Source organism: Sitophilus oryzae, unplaced genomic scaffold (assembly GCF_002938485.1).
Source record: "Sitophilus oryzae breed Bouriz unplaced genomic scaffold, Soryzae_2.0 scaffold_682_pilon_pilon, whole genome shotgun sequence".
Classification (NCBI taxonomy): domain Eukaryota; kingdom Metazoa; phylum Arthropoda; class Insecta; order Coleoptera; family Curculionidae; genus Sitophilus; species Sitophilus oryzae.
Genome location: NW_022147287.1, coordinates 5,528,720 through 5,555,087, shown reverse-complemented (window position 1 = coordinate 5,555,087; position 26,368 = coordinate 5,528,720). Strand labels below are relative to the sequence as shown.

At 31.9% G+C, this 26,368-nt stretch overlaps 2 protein-coding genes across 2 annotated transcripts; both read right to left on the bottom strand.

Annotated features, from left to right (window-relative positions):
- Positions 1-294: 294 nt before the first annotated feature.
- LOC115887997 lies at positions 295-4,290 on the bottom strand. The gene is made up of 3 exons (XM_030907576.1): positions 4,055-4,290; positions 1,764-2,030; positions 295-487 (listed from the first exon to the last, which is right to left on the bottom strand). The coding sequence occupies exons 1-3, from the start codon at positions 4,122-4,124 to the stop codon at positions 369-371; spliced, it is 456 nt and encodes a 151-aa protein (XP_030763436.1). The 5' UTR covers positions 4,125-4,290; the 3' UTR covers positions 295-368.
- Positions 4,291-6,987: 2,697 nt separating this feature from the next.
- Positions 6,988-25,863, bottom strand: LOC115887995. The gene is made up of 5 exons (XM_030907574.1): positions 25,401-25,863; positions 21,072-21,290; positions 14,730-14,831; positions 8,182-8,307; positions 6,988-8,012 (listed from the first exon to the last, which is right to left on the bottom strand). The coding sequence occupies exons 2-5, from the start codon at positions 21,244-21,246 to the stop codon at positions 7,903-7,905; spliced, it is 513 nt and encodes a 170-aa protein (XP_030763434.1). The 5' UTR covers positions 21,247-21,290; positions 25,401-25,863; the 3' UTR covers positions 6,988-7,902.
- Positions 25,864-26,368: the final 505 nt, after the last annotated feature.

Here is a 26,368-nt window from a genome sequence, read left to right as displayed (position 1 = left end):
TAACTCTTAAAATATTAATTTAAAAAAAATTATACTTAAACCATTAAATTCTACGTAAAAAGGAACTTTGGAAATGTTTTCATAGTTTTCACCATCATGTTTTCGATGAAAATTGAACTCCGGACACCGATATTAGTTTTCGTCTATCTCCTATAGAAAAGGATGTTTCCGTTTAAAAGCGTCGAATTTGACTCACCCTGTACACAGGACATAAAGGAATGGAGGTGAATTTAGGAATGATTTAACATGTCAGCAGATGGGGGGGTAGAACAGTTACCTTTTGGCACAAAAAAACTTTATTAAACTTATTTTATAAATAAATAAATAATGAATTAACTATTTTATTTGGTCTAAAGTATTTTTTTATCTTACTTGCGATAAAATAAGAAGTTAGTGCAGCAACATGCCGTGATCAATTTGTGTTCCCTGCAAGAGTTTGCGTGCAAAAAACTGCAATCTGCATATTGGCATTGGTACGGTAGCTGTTCTGTAAATAATTAAATAAAAAACATATTATTATTATTATTTTTTAGTGTAAATACCTAATAGGTATATTTCTTAATAATAAATAAAGCCTTGACCTATACTAGAATAATTGTATGTTTTTTTTGTTAAAGACATACACTAGATTATTTTTAATTAAATTATAATAAAAAATATTTCATTACATTTTTTCTCTGATATACAGGGTGTCATTGAAATGGTGTAAAAAAAATCGGGGGGTGATAGTACTCCTAAAAATAGTAAAAAAAAGTTCCTATAAGTATAGGGCGGAAAATGCATATTAAGGGAGTTAGGGGCACTGAAAGGGTGAATTTAAAAAACGGTTGTTTTGAAATTGTAGGCTCAAAAAACGAGATAAAATTTCGAAAAAAAATCCTCTGCCGTAAATTTTGACCCTCATTCAAACGGTGATACTGAAAAATTATTTGGAAAAGCGGAAAGGGTAGATTTTGCAAGGGTAGGGGGTTGTTTCGCGAATAACTTTTTTGAGGTTATTTTTTTTACAACGTGGGTTCATTTTTTGAAAACTACATACTTTTACCTACAAAAAAGGTACTCTGGTTGCACATCGCCCAGAGTGATGGTTGTGAAAATTGAAGGCAAAGAGTTTGCTCTGATGGGTTGCAAACTCATCAGAGGTTGCAATCAACATAAGGTTGCAATCAACATAAACTTATGAAAGTTATGGCGGTTCAAAAGTAACCAATTAGCTATCAAATAATTAATTGAAAAATCAAAATTTCATTATTTTTGAAACATCTTATTGCTTTAAAAAACGAAATAACCCACTAGATTTCTACTTCTGGGGTCACTTGAAAGTTTTGGTTTAATCAGTACCGATTAATACTGAAGATTAACTACGGTAACGCATTATTGACTGTTCCAATCAAATTCGGACAACACCAAGGATATTCCACATACTTATAGGAACTTTTTTACTATTTTTAGGAGTACTATCACTCCCCGATTTTTTTACACCATTTCAATGACACCCTGTAGTTATTGTATTTATAAATTAATTAAAAACTATTAAATCAAGGTCCTGTCATGCTTTTTTTATACAATAGTCATCTAACAGAGAATTTTGTTTCCCCCTACTGTAATATTAATATTTTTGCTTTATCCACATCGAAGTTACAGGGTGGTCAAAGTAAAAAGTGCCGTGAGTTGGCTGTTTAAACTTGTTTAAAAAAAAAATAACCTGGTACAAAATAACTGTTTGCAAATTGTATCTTTCTAATTATTTCTTTATCACTTACCATACGGATTGTTTGGATTATTGCAACAGCAAGAATCGTGGAACAACTTCTCGCTACAGTAACCATATACAGAGGAATCGCAAATCGGGCATCTTCGTTTCAACATGTTACTAAATGGGCCGAATGAACCAAAGGTAGTAGAAGGATTGTAACCATTGTATGTTTGTCTTAAACCTAGATTGTTGGTAGAGAGTCCCAAGTTTGGACTGATTGCTGACTGAAATGGACTGCCAAATGGAGAATTGTCTATTGCGTTTGAGAAAATTGCTAAAAATATTTCGAAATTATTTGTATCGTCTACAAAAGCAGAATCTTAATAAAGCATTTAATATCTTAAATGAACTGTACTGTGTTAAATATTATTAAAATTATACAGGGTGGCGCACTTCATTTGCCTCGGTTGATTATACGAAAACGGAAAGATGTAGAAACAATTATATATTTAACCCTTATAATATATTTATTATAACGGTTAAATATGTTTAACATCTTTGGTTTTTGAGATATTTAAAGATATTTAAATATGCATGCTACCATAAAATAGATTATCAACACCCTGTACATATCTTTTTAGAATTAATTCTTGTGCTGAGTTTAAAGGTAGGGAAATAAACTTTACTGAAAATGTTTATTGCTTTTTTTAATTTATACAGGGGTACCAAAAATTGCTGATCTATTTTAAATATTTATTTTACAGAAAAACTTGGTTATTTCAAATGTAACACTCTGTATTTTTTAAAATAAATCCAAGCAGATTTAAATGTTCTTTTAAACTGTATTAGGGTTTCTATACCTATCTAGCTCAAATTTTGAATAAAAAGCGTTTATTTCAATGAAATGGCAATCAAGATGGCTGGTGTCGCCATGGCAATTTTCTAGTAGCAGTTAGTAACTATTTTCAAAGTCGACATTAGTTTATGGACATTATCATTTAGATTTATAACAGTTACTTAAGTCATCGTAAAATAAATCAAAGAACTACTTCTTTGTTTTTCTTTTTTTAGCTTTAAAATATGTCGAACTTAATAATAACTTTTATTCTCAAAATGTCATTCCAATCGTTAAAAGCACTTGGAAGAAAATTATAATAAATCGAAAAAAGTTACCCCCTGTAAGTAGTTACTACGTACCGACCCATATGTTGATATGAAAAATAAATCTCATCTTTACGAGAGGAATCTCCCCACGAGAGAAAGCACATGTTTTTTAAAACACCCTGTATGATCGAAAAAAAACGGCGTCTCGTTGGCTTAGAAATGATGATCGATGGCATTCCCTATATAATTTTTTACATACAAAATATCAGCGATCTTCATTTTCATGCCATGTCTGACACCGTTTTTTTTTTGGTCGTTTGGTATTTAATTACCAACAAATTAATATTCGCATTCGGCATTCACTATTTTGTATATATACCGGGTGCGTCTCAAAAGTGACCCCCTATAACTTTTTTATTTTTTCAGATAGAAAAACGAGATTTGGTATGTTAGTATATGACATAAATTAGGATTGATTAACGTATTCAATTGTTTTTGGTCACTTCCTGTTTTCCCGGAAATGACTACAACTTTTGATTGTTAAACGGCACCCTTGGTGTTTTTTTACTTTATTCGATAGTAAATGACATTTTGAATAGAATGACATATCATATGTCAACTTTTGACATTTTCGCTTAATAAAAAATCGTATTTTAAAATTCAATCTAGAGTACCATGATTATGATAAACACACTAATTCTTAATCAAGGAGTCTTGGAAAAATAGATTTGATCGTCTAATGTTTTAGTGTCCTAATGTTTTTTCCTGACCAGTTAGAAAATGCTCAAATCGTATTTTTAATCATATCTCATTTTTTTTCAAATGGAACGAGGGTGGCTCAGCATATTTGGAAAAAACATTTTTTTACAAATAATTTGATACCGCACACTTACGGTATTTCGAGTCAAATTTTCGTTACGAACCGCAAATTATTAATTTCGAATAAACCATATAGAAAATGTCAAAAGTTGACATATGATATGTCATTCTATTCAGAGTGTTATTTTTTATCGAATAAAGTAAAAAAATACCGAGGGTGCCATTTAATAATCAAAAGTTCTAGTTATTTCATTGTGTCGAAACAGGAAATGATCGAAAACAATTGAATACGTGGATCCATCGTGAATCAATCCTAATTTATGTCATATACTAACATACCAAATCTCGTTTTTTTTCTCAAAAAATAAAAAAGTTATAGGGGTGAGCCACTTTTGAGACGCACCCGGTATACGAGAAAAATATAAATATACTCACTCGTAGATTCTGTGACATCAGAACATATTCCCACTACCACTATACACACTACCATCAACCATTTTTCCATTTTTATGAATTAAAAAAAACTGTTTTCTTTAAAAATAGTTTTCTTAAAACTTAACCAGTAATATCTTCGGTTCTTCGCTATGGTTCTTCTTCAAATCGCCGCTCCCGTTCATGCCACAACCTTAAATCCGTCTTGAAGAATTCGCATCTCATCTTGGCCTAACTGTACATCCCGGCCGACTTGACCGAAACGTTACAATCGATTATATATTGATCGTCGTTTTTCATTATTTTTCTTCTTTTCTGCCATTTTTAATGATTCTTTTCCTATCTTTTTCTTATTTCGATATCGAAAAAATAAATGGATTAGTTTACCAAAGCGTGACAGGAGCATTGATTTACAGACCTGGCCAATTTAATAGAGAGCTTTAGCACAGTTCTTAGAGAAATAAGTAATTATAGATGGTCTCTAAAATACAAGATGGCGCATCTCATATACGACTCGGAGGCTCCAAGGAAAACGGTGGCTTATATCGAAATGAAATTTTTCGAGCATATGTAGGTTAATTGAAAGCATTTTATAAAAATATATAGAGTTCTACAGAGTGTCCTCAAAAAAAGTTACGCATCAAAGTTGGATTTTTTGTAACGGAACACTCTATATATTAATTTATGTATTTCTAGGAAAAAAATAAAGATACGTTTCATTAAAGAAGCATATACCTAAAATGTAAGGATTTTGACATCACACCGGAAAAATCTAGGGATATCATTTTATTAAAGTTAAAAAGCTAAGTTAAAAAATTTTTTTTGAATAAACAGCCACATATTTGTAGGCCGATTCTTTCTACTTCGATTGAAACGAAGTAGTCATACTAGTTATTTCTAAATTTGGGATATTTGCAGAAGTGTTTGTGCATTTTTTGTCAAATGTATAAAATGCACCTAGCATCAATTGTTCGAATTTAACCTGTACTGGCTATGTTTTTATGATAACTGGTCAGAATTCATTCAAATAACTCTGTTTAGTAATAAACGACATTATGGAGCGTAGACATCTTAACAGAGACGAAATGTTAGGGGCCATGGGATGCTCGAAGCTGGAATGCGCCAAATCGACGTAGATAGAGCATTAAATACAACGCAAAGTGTGATATCGCGATTAAGTGCACGCTACCGTGAAAGTGGTGATGTTGCTGAAAAGCACACAGGGTGACATTGCATTACTACCCCTCAGCAAGATCATTTTTTACAATTAAATGCTCGACGCCGACCGACTCTTACAGCACCAGAGCTTAGTTTAATTCTCCAGGAAACAGATAATGTAACCGTTAGTCCTGACACTGTTCGCAATAGATTAAGAGAGGTCAACTTAAGAAGCAGACGCCCCTGGAGAGCTCAACCCTTAACGAGAGGAAATCGAGAGGTACGATATTTGTGGGCTCAAGATCATGTTCAGTGGTCGAATGAACAATGGGCCAATGTTCTCTTCACGGATGAGTCACGCTTTGAAATTCATCCGGATTTGAGAAGGCTTAGGGTATGGAGAGAACCGGGAAATCTTATTCGGTTGGATCACGTTCAGGAAGTGCACCCTTCTGAAGGTGGAACAGTTATGGTCTGGGGAGGAGTCCAGTTAGGCCGAAAAACCGATCTCGTTTTTCTTGAAAGGTTTCTAACAGGAATCACATATCGTGATTTAATTCTTGAGCTTGTCGTGTTACCATATGCCAATGATTTTGGGAGAAACTTCATTCTCATGCATGACAATGCACGGCCTCATACAGCCAGAGTGGTAAGTGAGTTTATCAATGCTCATCAATTAAACATCTTACCCTGGCCGGCACAATCTCCTGACCTCAACCCCATCGAGCACGTATGGGATGCGGTCCAAAGAAGAATTTTGAGAATGGATATGCCTCGTGAAACTCGTAGAGATCTGGTTCGGGCCGTGAATGCAGCGTGGCAGGCTGTACCTCAAGAAGAGATCGACAACCTGATCAGGAGCATGGAGAGACGATGTAGAGCTGTAATGACGAGTAGAGGAGGCCATACCCTTTATTAAGTAAAAATGGTTTTATCTTTTTTTTTAATTCACAGTTTAGAATAAAAAAAAATGAGTGTATTTTTTTGAGTTCAATAAAAATCAAGGTAAATTTGAAAAATTCGGTAAATTTTGCATTTTTATTTCCAATACGTCCTGTAAACTATTTGTTTATTTTAATTTTATTATATCAGAAATGCAAATAATAAAATTACTGACGATGGCTGGATAAAATTGTAATATCCCTAGACTTTTCCGGTGTGTGTATTTCACATTTTATGAAAATAAAGAATAAATTTTAAATTTCAATCTTAATTGTAATTTACCCTATATAGCCTGATATTTAATTATAATAACCATTGTATGTTAAACCAAACTAAAATTTGACCCGAAAAGTTATACAGGGTGAGACAAAATTAATATTGAACATTGGTCCCTTTTAAAAGCAAACTACTCCTTTATTTAAATGGAACGCCCAGTATATTAGATATGGAGAATTCATATATCTTTAAAATAGGTACATCTCAGACAAAAATTTTCCTAGATATTTTCATTTTTATGATTTTGCGTCATTTTACAGTAGATCTTTATTATTTGATAAAATCTAGGTGGCTATGATATACCTTTAGTTAATTTAGCAAAAAATAACTGATGTAGAGTAAAATACTCAACGTTAATAAAAATATACACGTTAAAAACATAATATTTTAATTATTACAGAATTAAAACTAGATATCTATAAACGAATAATGATGTGACAAAAAAATCTCTGCTTGGACGTTATGACGCTATTTTTTTATTAAACTAAGACAAAAATTATGTGCGATGTTTAAATTATATAAATTTGTGCATCTATTAAAGGACAAAAAAATATTAAATCAGTTTTTCCAAAATTTATTTTAACATAAAATCAACTTTACAATAATTAATAGTCAAACAATAAATTACTAGCAAGTTTAAATTAAATAATTACGTAAAAAGTATACATATTCCAGTCGATCGAAAAAAAAACGCCGTCAGAGTTAGCTTGGAAATGAAGATGGTTGTCATTTTAAATGCAAAATTATTTGATGAATATCATCGATCTTCAGTTCCAAGCAACCTTGACGTATTTTTTTCGATCATACTCTATATATCTGTTGCAATTTTAAATATAATTACATAGTTTTGTTTGATCATTCAAAAAAAAATGTATGTATCAAAATTTATTTATGTAGTCTGTGTGCATATAAATATAAAATTAAGTAATAATAATACTTTTTGATTATACATGTATTACAACAAAACTGAAAAATGATAGTTGTACATCTACAGTGAAGTAACTATTGTATTTACTTTAGAAAAAATATATTTGCATCTGCTTATTGAAATATACAGAATTATTTTATATACTAACTTTTATTTTTATATGTAGGGTATAATCGTAATGCCAAAATTATCACATAAGAAGAATGTTCTGTTAGATCTATTAAGTCGAGAAATAAAAATAAAACACGCTGTTTTATATAGCATATTAAAGCCATAATATAGAATAGTGTTCATAAAAATCTTATCATTTTTTTAATAAAGATCTTTGTTATATATGCAATTTAAGAAACATGAGTGAAAATGATATTATAATTATTTTTTTAAATGATTTTTAGTTCAGTAATTATTAAAATTTAAATGAAATTTGTGAAAGAAACATTTTGAAACGAATTTAGAGTAAAATTTTAATGAACACTCGGTATTTTAAAGTTAAATTTATACAATTTATAGCACGGCAAATGCTTTAAAGCCATAGGTGATGTATTTTTTATAGTAAATATACAAAAATATGTACAACACTTAATAATATTGGTAATATAACTAAAATATTTTTGGTGCTTGTAGAGGGAGCTGTACTAGCTCCATATTTGTGCCTCCCTGTAATAGAAACAATAATTAAAAAATGGGAAAACAATAAACGAGGGTTATACAGATATTACATTACATAAAAATCTGACAATTAAGTGAACTTAGTGTGGCTAATAGAGTTAATGTTTATTAGAGTCCTAGTAGAGAAAAATGTCTTGATCTTGTAGGAAATACTTACATTTTTGTAATAAGTATTTATCACAGCAACATATCCTTAGTCTGGTGTATTCGTTACAATCTGTGGCTACTGGGGTGCAAAGTTGGGTGCCAATGTAGCACGTGTGGGGGATATATGGCAAATATTCTAAAACAAACAAAAAAAAACGAGTATAAAATACAATTTATCCACTTGTGATAAAGAATAAAGCGTTACTCTAAGATAGTTTTGTACTAAACATACATGGTTATTAAGCAAATGGTTTATTAAAAGTTATTTAGACTTTCATTTAAATACAAATTTAAATATTTCAAGTTATAGTTACAACCAGTTGCGTTTAAACTCCGTACAATATGTAGGGCATTCAACTAAAAAATACTTAAAAAAATAATTATAGTGAATACTTGAAGCCTCACATGGTTGTCACAGTTCGTTGTTTTTAAATAAATTTTATAAAATAAAAAAAAATCCTTATAAGGTGACAAATAGTTTTACATACAAATTAATACAATACCTATAAAATTATTAAAAAATAAATATAATATAGACATAATTCAAATTGTCGTATTATATACAGGGTGCTACAAATTCGAGGTACGAGCATTGGTATCTCGGTAACCGTAATGGAATAGATACGAACATGGTTAAATTGGGGCAAAGTTGCCGCTTTGGGATGTTCACAAAGATGCCATCAAAAAAGTTTTAGAAATTTCAAGGATTGCTGAGTTTCTTGAAAAAAACTGATTTTTTTGAAAATCAATTTTATTTTTTCCTGTCGTTACTTTTTAGAAAATCAAAAAACTAATTGCACATTCTCATAGCCACTTTATTAGGGCTATCTAACAGTATTTTTAGATCTTCAAATTAGCTGATAATTTGTGAGATACAGAGGCCAACTTAATTTTTTTAAATACGGACCTGCATTTTTTATTTCAGATTTTGAAAGAACTCGGGCTCCTGAGTACAATGGTATGTCCCACTTGATATTTTTTGTTTTGGGTACCTCAACAACAACAAAACTATTTAATTATTATTTTGAATAATTTCAAGTCCGACTCTGGTTTTTTAAATTATTTAATCTGATTATATTCATCGCATCAATATTGATCACTGCTAATTAACATTGAATAAGGAAAATCGAGCCAACTGAAAGATTTTTCGAGATACCAATGTTCGTACCTCGAATTTGTAGCACCCTGTACAGTCAATACAGTCATACCCGTTTTTCTCTAAAAAAGGCTCCTAAAAACATACCTTATTAACCTCAATTATCTGACTTTCTTGATTGGTCCCCCCCCCCTCGTCGCGTAATTTTTATAATTTTTCACGACGTCTATTCGCAATTAAGCCGCCTAAGCGTATTGTCATGTTCTCGGTGTTTATGCGCTTGTATATGTGCGACAATTAAAACATTTGATCTAATCTAACGGAATTAGTCACTATAATTAAGCAATTTAGACATTGTCACGAGTTACGCTAAAAAAACTTATATAAAAAGACACTTTCTACTTCGGGTAGTTAGGTCCAGTATACAGGGTGGCGCACCTCATTCGCCTCGGTCGATTATACGATAACGGGAAGATATATATACATATATATATATATATATATATATATATATATATATATATATATATATATATATATATATATATATATATATATATAAATGAACAAAATTCTTACAGCTTTAGTGTATATTAATAAATAATATTTTCTTGCCTTTAGCTGTGTATTTTTTCTAATTTCGAAAAATCGAAAGTAGAGAAAAAATAAAAAGTAAAAAGAACAGCCCACCTGATGAAGGGTAGGCCCAGAAACCGCTTGTGGGAGTGGAGCTTGGTTCCCCCCTTTACGACAAGCAAAACAATTTTCTTTTTACTTTTTATTTTTTTTTTAATTTTTTCTCTACTTTCGATTTTTCGAAATTAGAAAAAATACACAGCTAAAGGCCAGAAAATATTATTTATTTATATATATATATATATATATATATATATATATATATATATATATATATATATATATATATATATATATATATATATATATATATATATATATATATATATATATATATATATATATATATATATATATATATATATATATATATATATATATATATATATATATAATCGAAGGGTTCTACCCGAAGGTGTAGGCTTCTAGTAGCTACTTTTCATAAATAAAATTTTGCCACTTCTTCTTGTCCAGGGCCATGCTTGCTGCTTCGGCGCAGCCGATCCCTCTAGTTTTAAGTAATTTTGCAACATTTTGATCCCAAGTAGTTGCAGGTCTACCCTTTTTCCTTTTTTCTTGCCTTTTTGCCTCCCATACTCTTCTTACTGGTCTCTCTTTGTTGAGTCTTTTCAAATGTCCGTACCACCTCAACTGGCAGTTTTCGATAGTTGTTAGTACTGGCTGGACTTTCAGCTGCTCTCTAATATGGGAATTACGTAGTTTATTCATCCTCGTAACCCCTAGCACTTTTCGTAGGTATTTCATTTCTACTGCTTGTATTAAGCTTTCTTGTCTCTTGGTGAGAACCCAACTCTCACTACCGAATGTTAATATTGGTACGAATACTGAATTAAACACGCTGATTTTGGTCTTCAATAACGGGAAGATATAGAAATAAAATATTTTATGCGTATATGTGAGGAAGCGATAAGCACAATTTAAAATTATTTTAGGATATACAGGGTGTTTCAGAACTAAGATCCATACCAAAGTTGTATTTTTTCTTATGGAACAGCCGGTATTTTATTTCATTTTTGGGTTCTTGTACCCAAAAAAGGCATTTATTATATTATAGGTTAAATATGTTTAAAATCTTTGGATTTTGATATTTAAATATGCATGCTACAATAGAATAGACGATTAACACCCTGTACATTACTTTTCAGAATTAATTTTTGTGCTAAGTTTAAATGTAGAGAAATAAACTTTACTGAAAAATGTTATTGCTTCCTTAATTTTATACAGGGATGCCAAAAATTTCTGATCTATTTTAAGGATTTATTTTATATAAAAACTTCGTTATTTCAAATGCAACCTACTGTATTTTTTTATATATTTTTAATAAATCGATGTAGATTTAAATGCTCTTATAAACTATATTAGTGTTTCCTATACCTAGCTCAGATTTTGAATAAAAAGCGATTTTTAATTAAAATGACAATCAAGATGGATGGTGCGCCATGGCAATTTTCTAGTGACAGTTAGTAACTATTTTCAAAATCTACATTAGTTTATGGACATTATTATTTAGATGTATAACAATTTACTTAAATTTACCCACAATAGTTTAATAAGTAAATATTCATTATTTTATCAAGAAAGATAAAGCAGTATCTGCTGACGGAACGAATGGAATGGATTTGTTTTGTGAAGAAAATTGCTTCTGGACCTCAAGGGCTTATGCTCAAAGATATCCAAAAAGAGATCTTCCTGATAAGCGTTCCTTTGAAAAACTACTTGTCCTATTTCTTAGAGCTGGTAGTATTGTTTATAAAAAACCTATTACCCAGAAACCTGTCCTTCGAAGTGAAGAAAATGAATTTGCCATAATTGGCTATTTTATAGAAAATCCATATATCTACAAGTCATTGTAAAATAAATCAAATAACTACTTCTTCGTTTTTCTTGATAGAATATTAAATACATATTTAATAAATATTATTTGTTAAATTATTGTAGGTAAATGAAATAAAAGTAAACTGGTATAAATTTAAATATGTCCATAAACTAACTTCGATTTTTAAAGTAGCTACAAACTGTCACTAGAAACTTGCCATGATAACACTACCCCCCTTGATTGCCATTTTATTGAAAAATTGCTCTTTATTCAAAATCTGAGCTAGATAGGTATACGGAGCCTAATATAGTTTGAAAGAGAATTTGAATCTGCTGAATCAAAAGTAATTATTACTAATATATCTTCTATTTTTATAAGGGGTTGGCTTTTAAGTTGTTTAAGTTTCAAAATTTTACAAAAACAATGTTTACATTTTGAGAACCTCTGGCATCAGCTGGCATTTAGTTGACTCTTATTCTCAATAAGATTTATTTTTTTTCCTTCGCACAAGACATGAATTTTCAGACGGTCACCCGTCCAAACAGCAGCAATGGAGATCTAGGTAAGAGACTAACCTCTGTAAAACCGTCTCAGATACTGACTTTTGTCAAATCCCCGAGACTGGTATGATGAGTTTGGTTTGGTTTGGAAACTCAAGAAAGATAACTCAAGAAAGGGGGGCACAATAGATCTATAAAGCCGCGGTGCAAACCTGACCGCAAAAACAATTTAACTTAGTAAAATATTTTACACCAGTTTACAGAGTATTTGAATTAATTTCTCAGTTACTTTGTTGAATATTTTAGTTTCTACGATGCTACAGCCCGGGCCGTTCCTGGCGAGCGTGCACGCACGTAGGCGCAACATTTTGGGGGCGTAAAATCGCAAAAAGTGTCAATCAGTACTTTGTAACAAAAAACCGATACGCTTTCTTGTTAATAAACAAATACTTAAACATACATCATAGGATAAAGTTTGCTTAGCGTCTTTTTTGGGTTGGCCCCACCGAATAAACAAGTCTAGGGCAATCTGCCGGCAACATATTGATCTCATCAAAATCTCATCTATTTATTTTTCATTTTATTCATTTTATGGAAAGCACTGTTCATTAAAATGTTGTATCCTATGTTATAGGGCTTGTTTCTCTCTACAATTTCCTGTCTCACAATGTACCGTTTGTGTCGGGGAAGGGATCATAGTTTCATAGTTGTCGATTTTCGAAAGAAATCAGTGCATGTATATTATTTCGTATATTTTTCATTTTATTGATTTTATGGAAAGCACTGTTCATTAAAATGTTCTATCCTATGTTATAGGGCTTGTTTCGCTCTACAATTTCCTGTCTCACAATGTACCATTTGTGTCGGGGACGGGATCATAGTTTTATAGTTGTCGACTTTCGAAAGAAATCAGTACATGTATATTATTTCGTATATTTTTCATTTTATTGATTTTATGGAAAGCACTGTTCATTAAAATGTTGTATCCTATGTTATAGGGCTTGTTTCGCTCTACAATTTCCTGTCTCACAATGTACCGTTTGTGTCCGGGAAGGGTTCATAGTTTCATAGTTGTCGATATTCGAAATAAATCAGTGCATGTATATTATTTCGTATATTTTTCATTTTATTGATTTTATTGATTATGGAAAGCACTGTTCATTAAAATGTTGTATCCTATGTTATAGGGCTTGTTTCTCTCTACAATTTCCTGTCTCACAATGTACCGTTTGTGTCCGGGAATGGTTCATAGTTTCATAGTTGTCGATTTTCGAAAGAAATCAGTACATGTATATTATTTCCGATTTTTAGTTTATTGTTTTTATGTATTTCATATAAAATGGGTCAGTTTTTTTCTTTTGGGTACTATTTTTGTTACTAAATATTTTTGTGGTTTTGTTTGTTTTCGTTATTTAATAAATGTTTTATACTTTAATTAGAATAGTTTTTTTTACATTTCCAATTACATATTGCTCGTTTGTCGCAGAATATAAATTCTTTAAATTTTTGAGATTAAGATTAAAATATATAATTGATTAAATAAAAAGGGGCGCACCAAAGAATGCTGCACGTAGGCGCCAGATACCCCAGGAACGGGCCTGGCTACAGCCTTACTTAACCGACGCATGTTCGAAAGTACCCATTTCTATACTTTGGCGCTCAAATTTTTCGCTTTTGGTGCACTCCTGGAAAGTGAATTTTTTTTTTTATTTATAAGTAAGTATTTTGTTGATTCCGAGGCTATTATTTGCGCCCTATAAAAGTTCATAAATAAATGTATAGTTTCTTTTTTGTGACGTCCGGATTTTGTTCGAATTTAAGAGGTCACTTGTGTCCGGTATTTCCTTAACTTCGATGACCAATGTGAGAAAAAAAAGGTTCAAAATTATTAATAAATAATCTGCCGAAAGGAAATGAACCATATAATAGTTCGGAACGATTACAACGAGTAAAATTACGCAAACTGTCGCACAAAGAATGCGATAAACCTTTTTTTTTAACATTGACGTGTTTCGCATAAAATTAATTCAATCAGTGCCGGTGGTAGCTAGCAGTTACTTCGAGGAAATGGCTAGGCGAACGTCGTACATATCGCATATCAAACAGAACTAATAGAATCATCGATCGATGGGCAAAAACAAATACCGTATGTTCGAGGAAAAAGGCATTGCTAGACCTTGAAACGACTTTTGATATGGTATGACAGAAATTGATTGATCTAATTGGAATTTGCCTTTTTACCTTAATGAATTATGTATTTTTGTTAAAAAATACGTTGGCATTATTTTTACTTTCACATTCATTATATTTATCACCAATAATTACAGCTATCCTATAAAAGAATAAAATGTTTGCCTGTAAAGCTACGTCTACACATAATATTTTACCGGTCAGTCTTACATGTTCAGTCAAGACGTATCAAGCAAAACCTTGTGTGTAAAAAAATGGTCCGTTTTACTTGAACTTCTCAAAAAATTACACAAACTTACCATGAAATCGTTTGTCACAGCAACAATGATCACTAATTAAATTTGAACCACAATATTGTATTTCTTCTTTGGTACATTCCTGACAACCGGCTGGTACAATTACTGGAATAAAAAAATAAGTTATTAGAACCCTAGAATATTCGGTATCTGAAATTGGATAATTTTTTTTTGGTTCCTCTTATACAGGGTGAGTCTTAAATAAGTGCAAATATTTTCAGGGGTGGTTAATTTCGACCCCAGGAACACGTCTATGATGTTTTTTCACAAAAAAAGATGTTGAAAATCGTGCATTTTCTTTTAAATTTCCCTGAATATTTTTCGAAAACTTTTTAGAACTAACTGCCTGTTCACCGCACATTTCAAATTAAATAAAGTACCGTATGATCGAAAAAAAAACGGCGTCCAGTTGGCTTGGAAATGAACATCAATAATATTCCCTTATATATTTTTACATATAAAATAACAGCCATCTTCATTTCATAGGTATCGCTGACGCCGTGTTTTTTTTCGATCATTCCTACATTCATTTCATAAATTAACATGTAGAAATTACCGATGAAGTGATTCAAATTTCTGCTAATCGAATAAGTGCGATGTAAAATGTTTATTTTCGTTTTACAAATTGATCTAAAGTGGTTTTTAAAGGTAAATAAACCCATTCCTGTTTGTATTAGCTTGGTCAAGTGTTATCCCAAATATTTGGACGGGATTTTGCGTATTTCAGTAACATTATTCATTAAAATTTCAACGTAAAAATTTGAAGTTTTGGTATTTAGTTTATATTTATATTTAATATTTAGATAAAGACACATTGTTGTTGGTGTAAAATGCAGATTTACCGTCGATATAAATAATAATTATAACCTGAGTGGAATATAATCCCAGGAATATACAGGGTGGCGCCTCTCATACGCATCGGATGCTCCAAGGAAAACAGTAGTTTATAACTAAATGAAATTTTGGAAGTCTATATAGGTTAACTGAAAACATTTTATAAAAATATATAGGGTTCTACAAGGTGTCCCCCAAAAAAGTTACACATCAAAGTTGTTTTTTTGTAATGGCTATATTGTAATCCCTATAATATATTAATCGGTTTTCGGATTCTAAAAAAAACTAAAAGTTAGTTTCATTAAAGGAGCATATACCTAAAATATAAGTATTTTGACATATTTCACATTTTGTGAAAATTAAGAATAACTTTTAAATTTTAATAACAGCTACCTAAATTGTAATTTACCCTGTATAGCCTTATATATAACTAAAATAATCATTGTATGTTAGACCAAATTAAAATTTGTTAAGTTAAAAAAAATATTTAAAATATTTCGAACAAATGATTAATAAAGCAACTAAATATGCTCAGACACAATTAAAAAAAAACTTCATTTAACAACAAAACATCTTATTTATTTTTATTTTCTCATAAGCTCCGCAAACAACTACTTAATTATGCATGTGCAGTTTTATAGTAAACATTGGATCTGAAAAAACCATTCAAGTACAAATTTTAAATTGCCTGCCTATGTATATTGCCAAAGAAAATATCTATCAAAGTTGTTGACGTGTAAAATATAACAACAATTACCAATAACGCTAGCAGTCAACAACAAAAGAATCACTAGAAAAAAAACTAAGGAAGTTTTTGCTGTGATACACTCTGCGGTTAAAAATTTTATTTTCCATCGAATCAATGAACTGAAACTGATTGAATTCGCTCTTAATATAGAAAATAATAAAGAAAAGCACCATTTTAACCTTGAAATATGATAAATGGTGTAATAAAAATATAGGTGGATTTGAAGAAGAATAAAAGTAGCATAGATTCAAATAATATTGATATGCATTTATTTACATTAATACAGTCAAAATCAAAAGAATTCTGTGGTAGTTGGTAGCAGTAAGGGTTACACAAGATACTTTTCAAATTTGTTCACATTGCATAAAAGCAATTCTCAAATAAACTAAAAAAAAAATAAATCCGCAAAAACTCAATTCAAATTCAAAAGTACTTTTAGTGATTTGAATGAAATTTTGAGGGTAAAAGTTCCTATAATTGCTACATATTTTTATGCTAAAAAAGTGTCGATAAATTTATCAGGAACGTGCATATGGGTTATCACTGGGAAATTATTAAAAAAAACATGTGCGCCACTGACTTTTTAGTCCAATAAAATTGTCATTTGAAAATAAAAAAATTACGGACAAGCTGATTTTTTCAGAGTTTGCCAGCGATTGTCTTCTGAGTGTAAAATTAACAAAATCGGAAATTTTACAAACAAAAACTTTGGTACAAACTTTTTGAAAACCACCCCAAAGGGCTCATGAAACGGCCGCTAAGTCCGGAAATAATAAACATAAAAAAAAATCATTAGGCAAACTTATAGAGAATGTTCTCATGTACAATTTGCGTCTAATTATTTTGTTCTAGTACAGTTTTAAAAAACCACCTCTATTGCTCAAAAACCGCAAGGGAAAAATTTCCGATTTTGTTAATTTTACACTCAGAAGACAGTCGCTGACAAACTGTGAAAAAATCAGCTTGCCCGTAATTTTTTTATTTTCACTCTCTATACGGCGATACAATTTTACTGGATCATTTTTTTGGAATATTTTTTGATGAGGAATCGATGGGTAATTATTTAAAGCTTTCGCAAGTTAATGATATTACAATTTTTTAAAGGTTGCTATTAGACTTGATTACAGTTGAGGGTTGGAGGGTGGAGGGTTGGTAAAAGTGTTTTGGTGTATTGTGGTGATTTAGTGTTTTTATTTTGCTATTTTATTAGACTTGAATCAAGGCAAATTAATAAAATTGCGTTTATCTCAACAAGGAGGCCGAAATCGACAAAAGAGTCAGTAGCGTACATGCTTTTTTTAGAAAAATATTTCAGTGATAACACATATGCACGTCCCTGGTGAATATGTCGACATTCTTTTAGCTTTAAAATATGTCGCATCTATAGTAACTTTTTACCATCAAAATTTCATTCGAAATTTTAAAAATAATTGGAAGAAAATTATAAATAAATCGAATAAATATTAAGACTCTAACACACTGTAGCTACGAAACAAAGCAGAATTATTGGACCATAATATGTTGATATGAAAAATAAATCTTATTTTTTACATGAGGAATCTTCCCACGAGAGATGGCACATGTTTTTTGAAACACCCTGTATATGTGAGGGAGGCTACACCATAATTGAAAATCGTTGAATAAGCCGATGAATTATGATTGCAGTTATCCTGTAGAGACAGGTTATAAAAATTTTATAAAAACATATTTTTTTAAATAATTTTTATGTTGTTTATCGTTCAATTTCACAGTCGGGTAAATGTGGCTCAATTACATCCACTCAATGGCAACTAAAATAGAAAATTGTCATTTACAATGGCCATTATTTATTTAAATTGCCTAGTTTAATTATTGCCATCGGTTGAAAAAGTAAAAAAATAAATGCGAGGTATTTTACAGGAATAAATACAACCAATTTATCTTATCAACAGTTTAAACATGTATATGTCTGGGTTTTCACGTCAGTTTTGCCAATATCTAATCTCCGTAAATATTGGTTTTAAGCCTCGTCTACACGTAACGTTTTAGCTTAAGCGTGGTCCACACGCGACGGCTTACCGTACGTTTTTTGCGTCGATAAAACGGACAAACCAAGTTAACACATTACAACGACTTGTCGGTCAGTATTTTGTATTCTGTCTGCTGTAACTTTCTCAGCGAGTCTCTTAGAGTATACAGGGTGTCTACAACCTAACCAAAACTCCTCTGTTTTTCTATCTCACACTCTTGTTTTTGTGAATAAACACCAAAATAATTGATATTTCTGTTTGAATAATAAAAGTATTTTACAGGCTTACCCTACATTTCTAATTGTTTCAGATTAAAAAATCCACGGTAAATAAAATTAATTTCAGTATTTTTTTGTAAATTTTTGTGATCTTATAACTTATAAACATACAGTTGTGGATAACGGGGAGGTGGCAACATTGCATTCTCTCGAAAAACTAAAAAAATATTTCCGGAATCTGGCCAAGCGGCACTCAAAAGTTTTTCAATATTTTCCGGAAAATACCAAGAAAAATATAAAATTTTTAACATTTTTTTTCAGAAAAAAAACCTTATGGGCATGCTTCTGGCGTCCCACTATATTACCATATCCATTTTTACCACTTCAACAAACTTTAACGGGTCGGAGATATGTTGATTTGGTGCTAGAACCAATCGTTAGTATTTGGAGAGCTGCAATTGGGGATAATTTTAACTTCTTGTACGATAGTGCACCTCCCCATACCAGCAGAGTGACTAGAGAATGTCTTGAAACGGAAGGTGTCATAATTTTGGACTGGCCTGCATGTTCACCAGATCTAAACTCTATCGAACACTTGTGGGACTAGCTCAAAAGAAGGGTTAGAGCTCGTCGAAACAATCCAGGAAATTTTGCACAGCTTATTGGTGCAGCATTAGCAGAATGGGAAAACATACCCCAAGACAACATTGACAATTTAATAAGAAGCATGGTTGTATATATATTAGCATTTAATATACTTGCACTTATTTCTGGGACACCCTGTATAGTATTAAGAGTTAATCAGAACTTTCAGCACTTCCTATCTTTGACTGCATACAATTATCAATACATAATACATAACCCTGTATATTATGTATTATGTTCCTATCAATATCCGTATACAGGTTTCTTTTTTTCAGAGATTAAATATTTAGCATAACGGCATAAGCCTTTCATGAGCGAATCGATAAGGAAAGTTATTTATATTATTAATGCAAACTTCCACGTCCATTGCTTCAGCTAAACAAGCAAACCTTAACAAATAACAAACATATTATATGTATATCTGACTAAATATTATGGGAAACGAATTCAAATTGGTATAGCAAACAGAAATTTGTCAATAATAAAAAGGCTTTTCATGATTTACATCTCTAATAATTAACAGTATATACAGGGTGTCCCACTTAAGATGGATTCAAGCCAATATTTTGGTTGTTTGTTGAGCGATCTTTTTCATTTTTGGCAGGAGTCTGTATGGCTATAAGACGTTCATTTTGCCCAGGGTAAGAAATGCGATACCTCATAGACGTACGTTTTAATGGGGTTTGATATTTTTCGAGTCAAGAGTAAACTACCCTTAGGACAGTATTTATTTCAAATCTGATAAATTATATTTAATCCTCCTTACCTAAGACACTTAAATTCTAATTTTGATAAATATTGATACAGGGTGTGTCATTACAATAAGATATTTTTATTTTTATTATTATTTTTTTAAGTACTTACGAACAACTGGTTTATTATCAATAACCAATTATATCCAATTATCAATTAATAATCGATGGTGGTTTGGTCGAAGAATGTTGACTTTTAGTTCGTTTTTTCGAAGGAACAAAGGAACAGGGTGTTCCATTTAAAAAAAAATCATCCTGATACACACTTGTATCAGGCCGCGCCGTCGCGTCGTATCTGTATCTAATACCCAGTCCTCTCTCCTGCAGTTTGCTGTCCACTGTCCACTATAATGGAGAGCGCTGCCATGAATATGTTGAATAGGAGAGGCGCTAAGACACATCCCTGCCTAACTCCTGTATGTATTTGTTAGGAATGGGTCGCTCAATGATCCATGATGTGACACTCTTGACTTGTTGTTGTTATAGAGGCTTTTACACACTGTAAGAAATTTGTTGGGTACTCCGAACTTTTCCATAATTGCCCAAAGCGCATCTCTGTTCACAGAGTCGAAGGCTTTTGTTAGATCGATGAATGCAACATAAAGTTTAGACTGCTGCTCTTTTACTTTTTCCTGTAGTTGGCTGGATGGAAAATATGGAATCGACGGTGCCGCGGTTGGTACGAAAATCCGTTTGCGATTCTGGAAGGATTTTTTCTATATATGGGTGCAGGCGGTTTGACATAATTTTTGCAAGAATTTTTCCGCCGATAGCCAATAGTGAAATTCCCCGGTAATTTCCGCAGTCTGATACACTACCTTTGTTCTTAAATACCGTATGATCGAGAAAAAACGGCGTCAGCGATGGCTATGAAGTGAAGATCGCTGATGTCATTTTACATGTAAATTTATATGGGAAATGTCATTGATCGTCGTTTCCCAGCCAACTAGACGCCATTTTTTTTCGATCATACGGTATATTCACTATATTCGCGTTGTGAAAGTCCTGAGCATAGACAAACTCTCCACTTTCCCATACGACATCAAAGAGAGCCTTAAGATGACCAATAAGTTCTTTACTTGCACACTTATTTAGTTCTTTACTTGCACACTTATAGTGTGCCTGAACAATCTACTTACTGGCATTCAAATCGGTACTAAGAGCGTTGTTCCTAGCTTCCGTGGTGGATATCTCGTGTTCGACATTGTACTCTTCGTACTTCAGTTCTTTGCCGACAGATGGCGTGGCCAAAACGCTGGACACACCAAGGTAAAGTAGTACAACGCAAACCGCTGGACCCGACGACGTCATCATTTTTCATCTTGTCCAGGTGGAAATGACTTGCTCTGGTCCAATAACTAGAAAAGAAGAAAATTAGATGTTTGTTGCAAGCATTGGCGTAACTACAGGAGTGCCGCCCCCCCCCCCACCCCAGGTGCTGCTGGGCACCCCCCAGAGAAGTCCTGAATTATGACTCTTGGCTACGTATTAATTTTTATTTGCTTGTGATGCAGTAAAAATAACGTTTTTTAGTTTTGTTTAGTTAACATTATTTTGTTGTGTTCAAAAAATGTGTTAATTTTTATTCTTTCAGAAAATTTGTAGGTATGTAAGTAATCTACGGGAACACGGTTTGATAACCAAGTCTAGAAATTTACTGATAGAGAAATTCATGTAAATTATTCTTCATTTTTTAAAAAACAAAAGACCTAGGCCCCCCCTGGGCTCATCACCAGCCCCCCAGGATTAATTGCTAGTTACGCTAAGGTCAATCAATCTTAATTTATGTCATATACTAACATACCAAATCTCGTTTTTTTTTATCTGGAAAAATAAAAAAGTTATAGGGGTGAGCCACTTTTGAGACGCACCCGGTATAAGTTACATAAGTAATGTTGTATGTAATATAAGTAATTATTGTAATAAGTATTTTTCAAATTATTGGTAATTTAAGAATTTTCATGTAGTTTTAAGTAATTCTATTGTTTTTTTGACATTGTTCCCACGCTCCTAAGGAGCAGTATGTTTTGGAATAAATAAAAACTTATAATATATCTATCTATGCATTACCGATTTATAAATTATCGGTAATTTTATATCACTAGATACGACTGATATCGGAGATGGAGAACTAACCTCTGCAAAACCGTCTCAGCTACTGGCTTTTCTCAAAGTCCTGAGACTGCATGATGAGTTATAACAAAAAAAGAGGACACAATAAATATATAAGATCGCCGATCTACAATCTACAAGAAAATATCCCCAAAAAAAAAAGTTTTTCGTCTTTATATCCTACTAGCGTGTACCAGCGACTTCGTTCGCGTCGAATTAATCATTTGTAATGGTGATGATAAAGCAAAGCAAGAATTTCCATTGACATACAAACGGGATAAAATTTTCTCACATTTATGTTAGCATGAGAAAAAACAATATCGCGATATTATTATATAACTTGGTAATATTTGGGAGGTAGTTTTATCTCGTTAGAATTTGACTTTCGAAAAATCCGTTTGCCAAAAATAAGCTTTTTACGTCAAGCAGTTTAAGCAGAATCGTGGTTAAGAAATTACCCAACTTTTTGGAACACACTGTATGATTTTTTAAAAAAATTCAAAATATGTAAAAAAAAACAAATAAATTATGCTTGTCGAAGCGTTTTCCCGAAAGACTAACCGTTTTTTAAATAACAAATATTGTAATATTTGAGGGGCGTTTTCACCCTCTTGGAATTTGAGATTCGAGAAACCCCTCTTTATTGAACCTCTACACCCCACAGTCAATCCGTTTGCCAAAAATCAGCTTTAAACGTCAAGCAATTTAAGCAGAATCGTGATTACTCAATGGTCATATTTTATGAAACACCCTGTATAAATTTATAAAAAATATTAAAATATACCTATCGACTATACCTATCTATAGATCTAACAAACTAAGTAATCAATACAATTGCGTGATTCTTGTGTTTTATCAAGCAAAAATAGAAAATAAGCGTGGATTTTCCGTTTCAAACTGGTCTTCAATTATGCAAGAACCTCATCTAAAAACAACGCAAAATTGACGGTTTCACTTAACCTCTTTAATAGGCAACGTTAATGAAAACAATTAATTAATTAAAATTGTGTATGATGCATGGTAGTACAGGGTGTCCCAGATTCGAGCCTCAACATTGAAATCTCGGACATTACTGTCCAAAACACTGTTTTGGTGTTTCAGTAACGTATCTGCTATTTTTGATATTAAAAAAATTACATTTATATATATTATATCTGTTTTTATTAGAAATCAGTGGCGACTCGTGACCCGTGTGACTGGGTAGGCTATTTAGGACAAAACTAAAGCAAAAATGACAGCATTCAACGTAATGACATAATGATTGACATATATTACTCTTAACTTTAGACTAAAAACATAGATTTATACAAGTCTATGTTTTTTATCTATTACTATGGAGTAGATCATAGAATTTTATTTTATTTTTAGTTATTTGCGCAAATTTAAAAAATTGGTAGTATTGAGAAAAAGAAAGAAAAAAATAAACTTGATAAAGAAAAGTTAATTAATATTATATCAGTAAAATCATCAGATTGTTGAAGAGCTGTGAAAAGATCTTTTTAGATTGAAAGTAAGGCAAGTGGCATTAAACGTTTATTTTTCATGGAATCTCTACTATAAATTTTAATGCATTTCAAAAATGACAAATGTCTCTCAACCCAAACACTTGTAAATGGTGTAGTAACAATCAAAACAAACAATTTGAAAGCCTCTGGAAATAGATATATTTCCAGGATTATTCTCCTTAAATTATTTTATAATCGAAATTATCATATCTATTATAAACCTAACCTAACCAAACCAAACATTTATTAACATATCGAATTGAATTAGCACTCTGAGACTTTTCTGTAATATCTGCTGTATCGTCTTCTTGTACCGAATAAAATAACGCACTCTTTTATCTCTGTGGCGTGTTCTGGAATACAACCAGTTGTATCATTTTGAATAACATTTCCAATTTGTTTTAAACGTTTTTTGAATTTTCATACAAAAGTTTTAAATGCTATGTATAATGAATCATATGAAATATCCCCTTAACGAAGTGTGATATATCCCCTTATGAAATATCGGGTATATCCCCTTAACTTCTAAGCCTACCGAGCCTCCACGACTTCATGCGAAGGCGACCGGAGATTTCGCCTAAGCCCCGCCTTAATTCGATACAACTCCGACTTACGTAGCGTCGCTACCGCACGATGAGTTAGACAGAGACAGAAGACTCTGATAGTAGGCGATGTAGAAATCGCCGAACAAAGGCGGTTGCGGTATTCCAACGGTCAAAATTACTTTGTTTTCTAACGCAACGACAGACAGCGTATAGCGGTAGCAAATATTTTAATATACAAGAGCACAAAAAATATTGATTATTACAACACACTTCTGTGTATTAACAGTATTTTTATGTATTGACAACATTAATAGTAAATAATGTAATTTAATAAACCGCTTCAATTCTGCCAAAATTTTACGGTAGGCCTACCTTGCCTACCCTGACGAGCCGCCATTGTTTGAAATACAATTTTTAACAATAATTTTAATAACTAATAACATAAAACAAAACCACAAGTTATTGAGTCTATCGTATATTTATTTTTCACGTTTTAGATAAGATTAGAACGCCACTGATAACCGGGATTTAAGTCAGCCATACTAGGTCCCCATGGCGTTCCATATAAGAGTTTTGATTGATTCTTCTATTTATTCTAATCTTTTTATTTAAAGGTACTTTTTATATAAATTTTCGGGATACGATAATGTAATTTTATCGTCGTGAAAACAATATTTTTTTCCCATAGCGAGTTACGTTTTAAAAAATATTCAGAAATTATTATTAAAAATAGTGTGCCGGGTTGGCGTTGGTTTCTATGTAATTTGACAAATAAATAAAGTTGTCTCTTTAGTTGTCAGTTTTGAGTCAATATTTTTTAATTCTTTTTCGTGTCGATTGCTGATTGAATTGAAACCAGAAATGGCTCAAAACGAAATAAGTAAATTACCAACAGATATTCAGGATGAGGCGACAAACGCCATATCCAAACTACTTCCATTTAAATCCCGAATAACTTATGAAAAGGAATACAAAAATTTTCAAAAATGGAAGCAATTAAAAAACGTGCGAGAAGAAATAAAGTTTTTAATCTATCCTCGCTGTTAAAGTATCATTTAATCTACCCTTGCGGTTAAAGTACTATTTTATCTACTATTTTTGATAGATGTAAGACAATTTTAACAGTTTCCATAGAAAAAATGACATAAAATCAGAAAATACAACAAATCCGCGCTACTTATAACATCAACAGACCACATAAAAAAATTAACAGAAAAACTGTGCACTTTGAATTAAAATGACACGATTGTCACTGTTAAATTTTTTTGCTGGACAGACCATACATACAAAAAAATATTATTCTTACCTTTAACAAATATACTTTTATCCAACTCCCTTTAAGATGGTGAAAAAATCAACAGAGTTATTTACAAATACGTCCTTCACTTCATTTAACAACAATGTTTGCCAATGTTTTTTTTATAACAACATAAAAGTAAGACAAGAAATAAAAACGTTGAATTTATTTCGAATTCATAATAACGCAACTTGAACGCGTCATACACGCCATCCCCACGGAAAATCGAACTGATAAACAATCGAGGACCGACGCTACGCGACGCTGTTTTTTCCGCGACGCCGAAAGCGACTCGAACCGTTGAAAAATGACGCATGCAAGGGACTGAGGAAATGTATGCCAGGCGTGGCCTACTTGACCGATAGGCACGCGTACTCGTACCGTAGATATGTGTGAATTGGTATTGAGTTGGTTTATGGATTTATAAAAGACCCTTTAAATCTTCGGATAGTAAAAAAGTAAATAGAAAAAGGTAAGTAGGCTGGTGAAACTGGGAGGTTTATGTTTCTTTAGAATTACTAAACCAGTGGCGGAACAAGCAGGGTTTTCCATACGTCCGGATTTACCCGGACATGTCCGGGTTTTTAAGATGTCCAGGATGGTCCAGCCGGAATTTGAAAAAATGTCCTGGAAATCTAACCGTAAAAACAAATTAACTCTGTGACATACCAGGGGTGCAACTTTGTTCATGTTTCAAAGCGATAGCAAAGTAATTTGTAGCTTGATGCACTATGTTCAGTAGCAACATCGATTCGTCGCGATATTCTGATTTCTCGCTTTGTGGCGAGGCGACAGTCTAGACACGTGTGCAAGAGTGTGATAGTGATACCATATTTCGCAGCATTTGAGCGACAATAGTTTTGCAATGAACATAGTACCGATCTGGTTTCGACATCGTTTCTAAACGATCGGTTGCTAACTTGAACAAAGTTGCACCCCAGCACAGATTATACAGATTATAAACTTTGTTTTTTCTT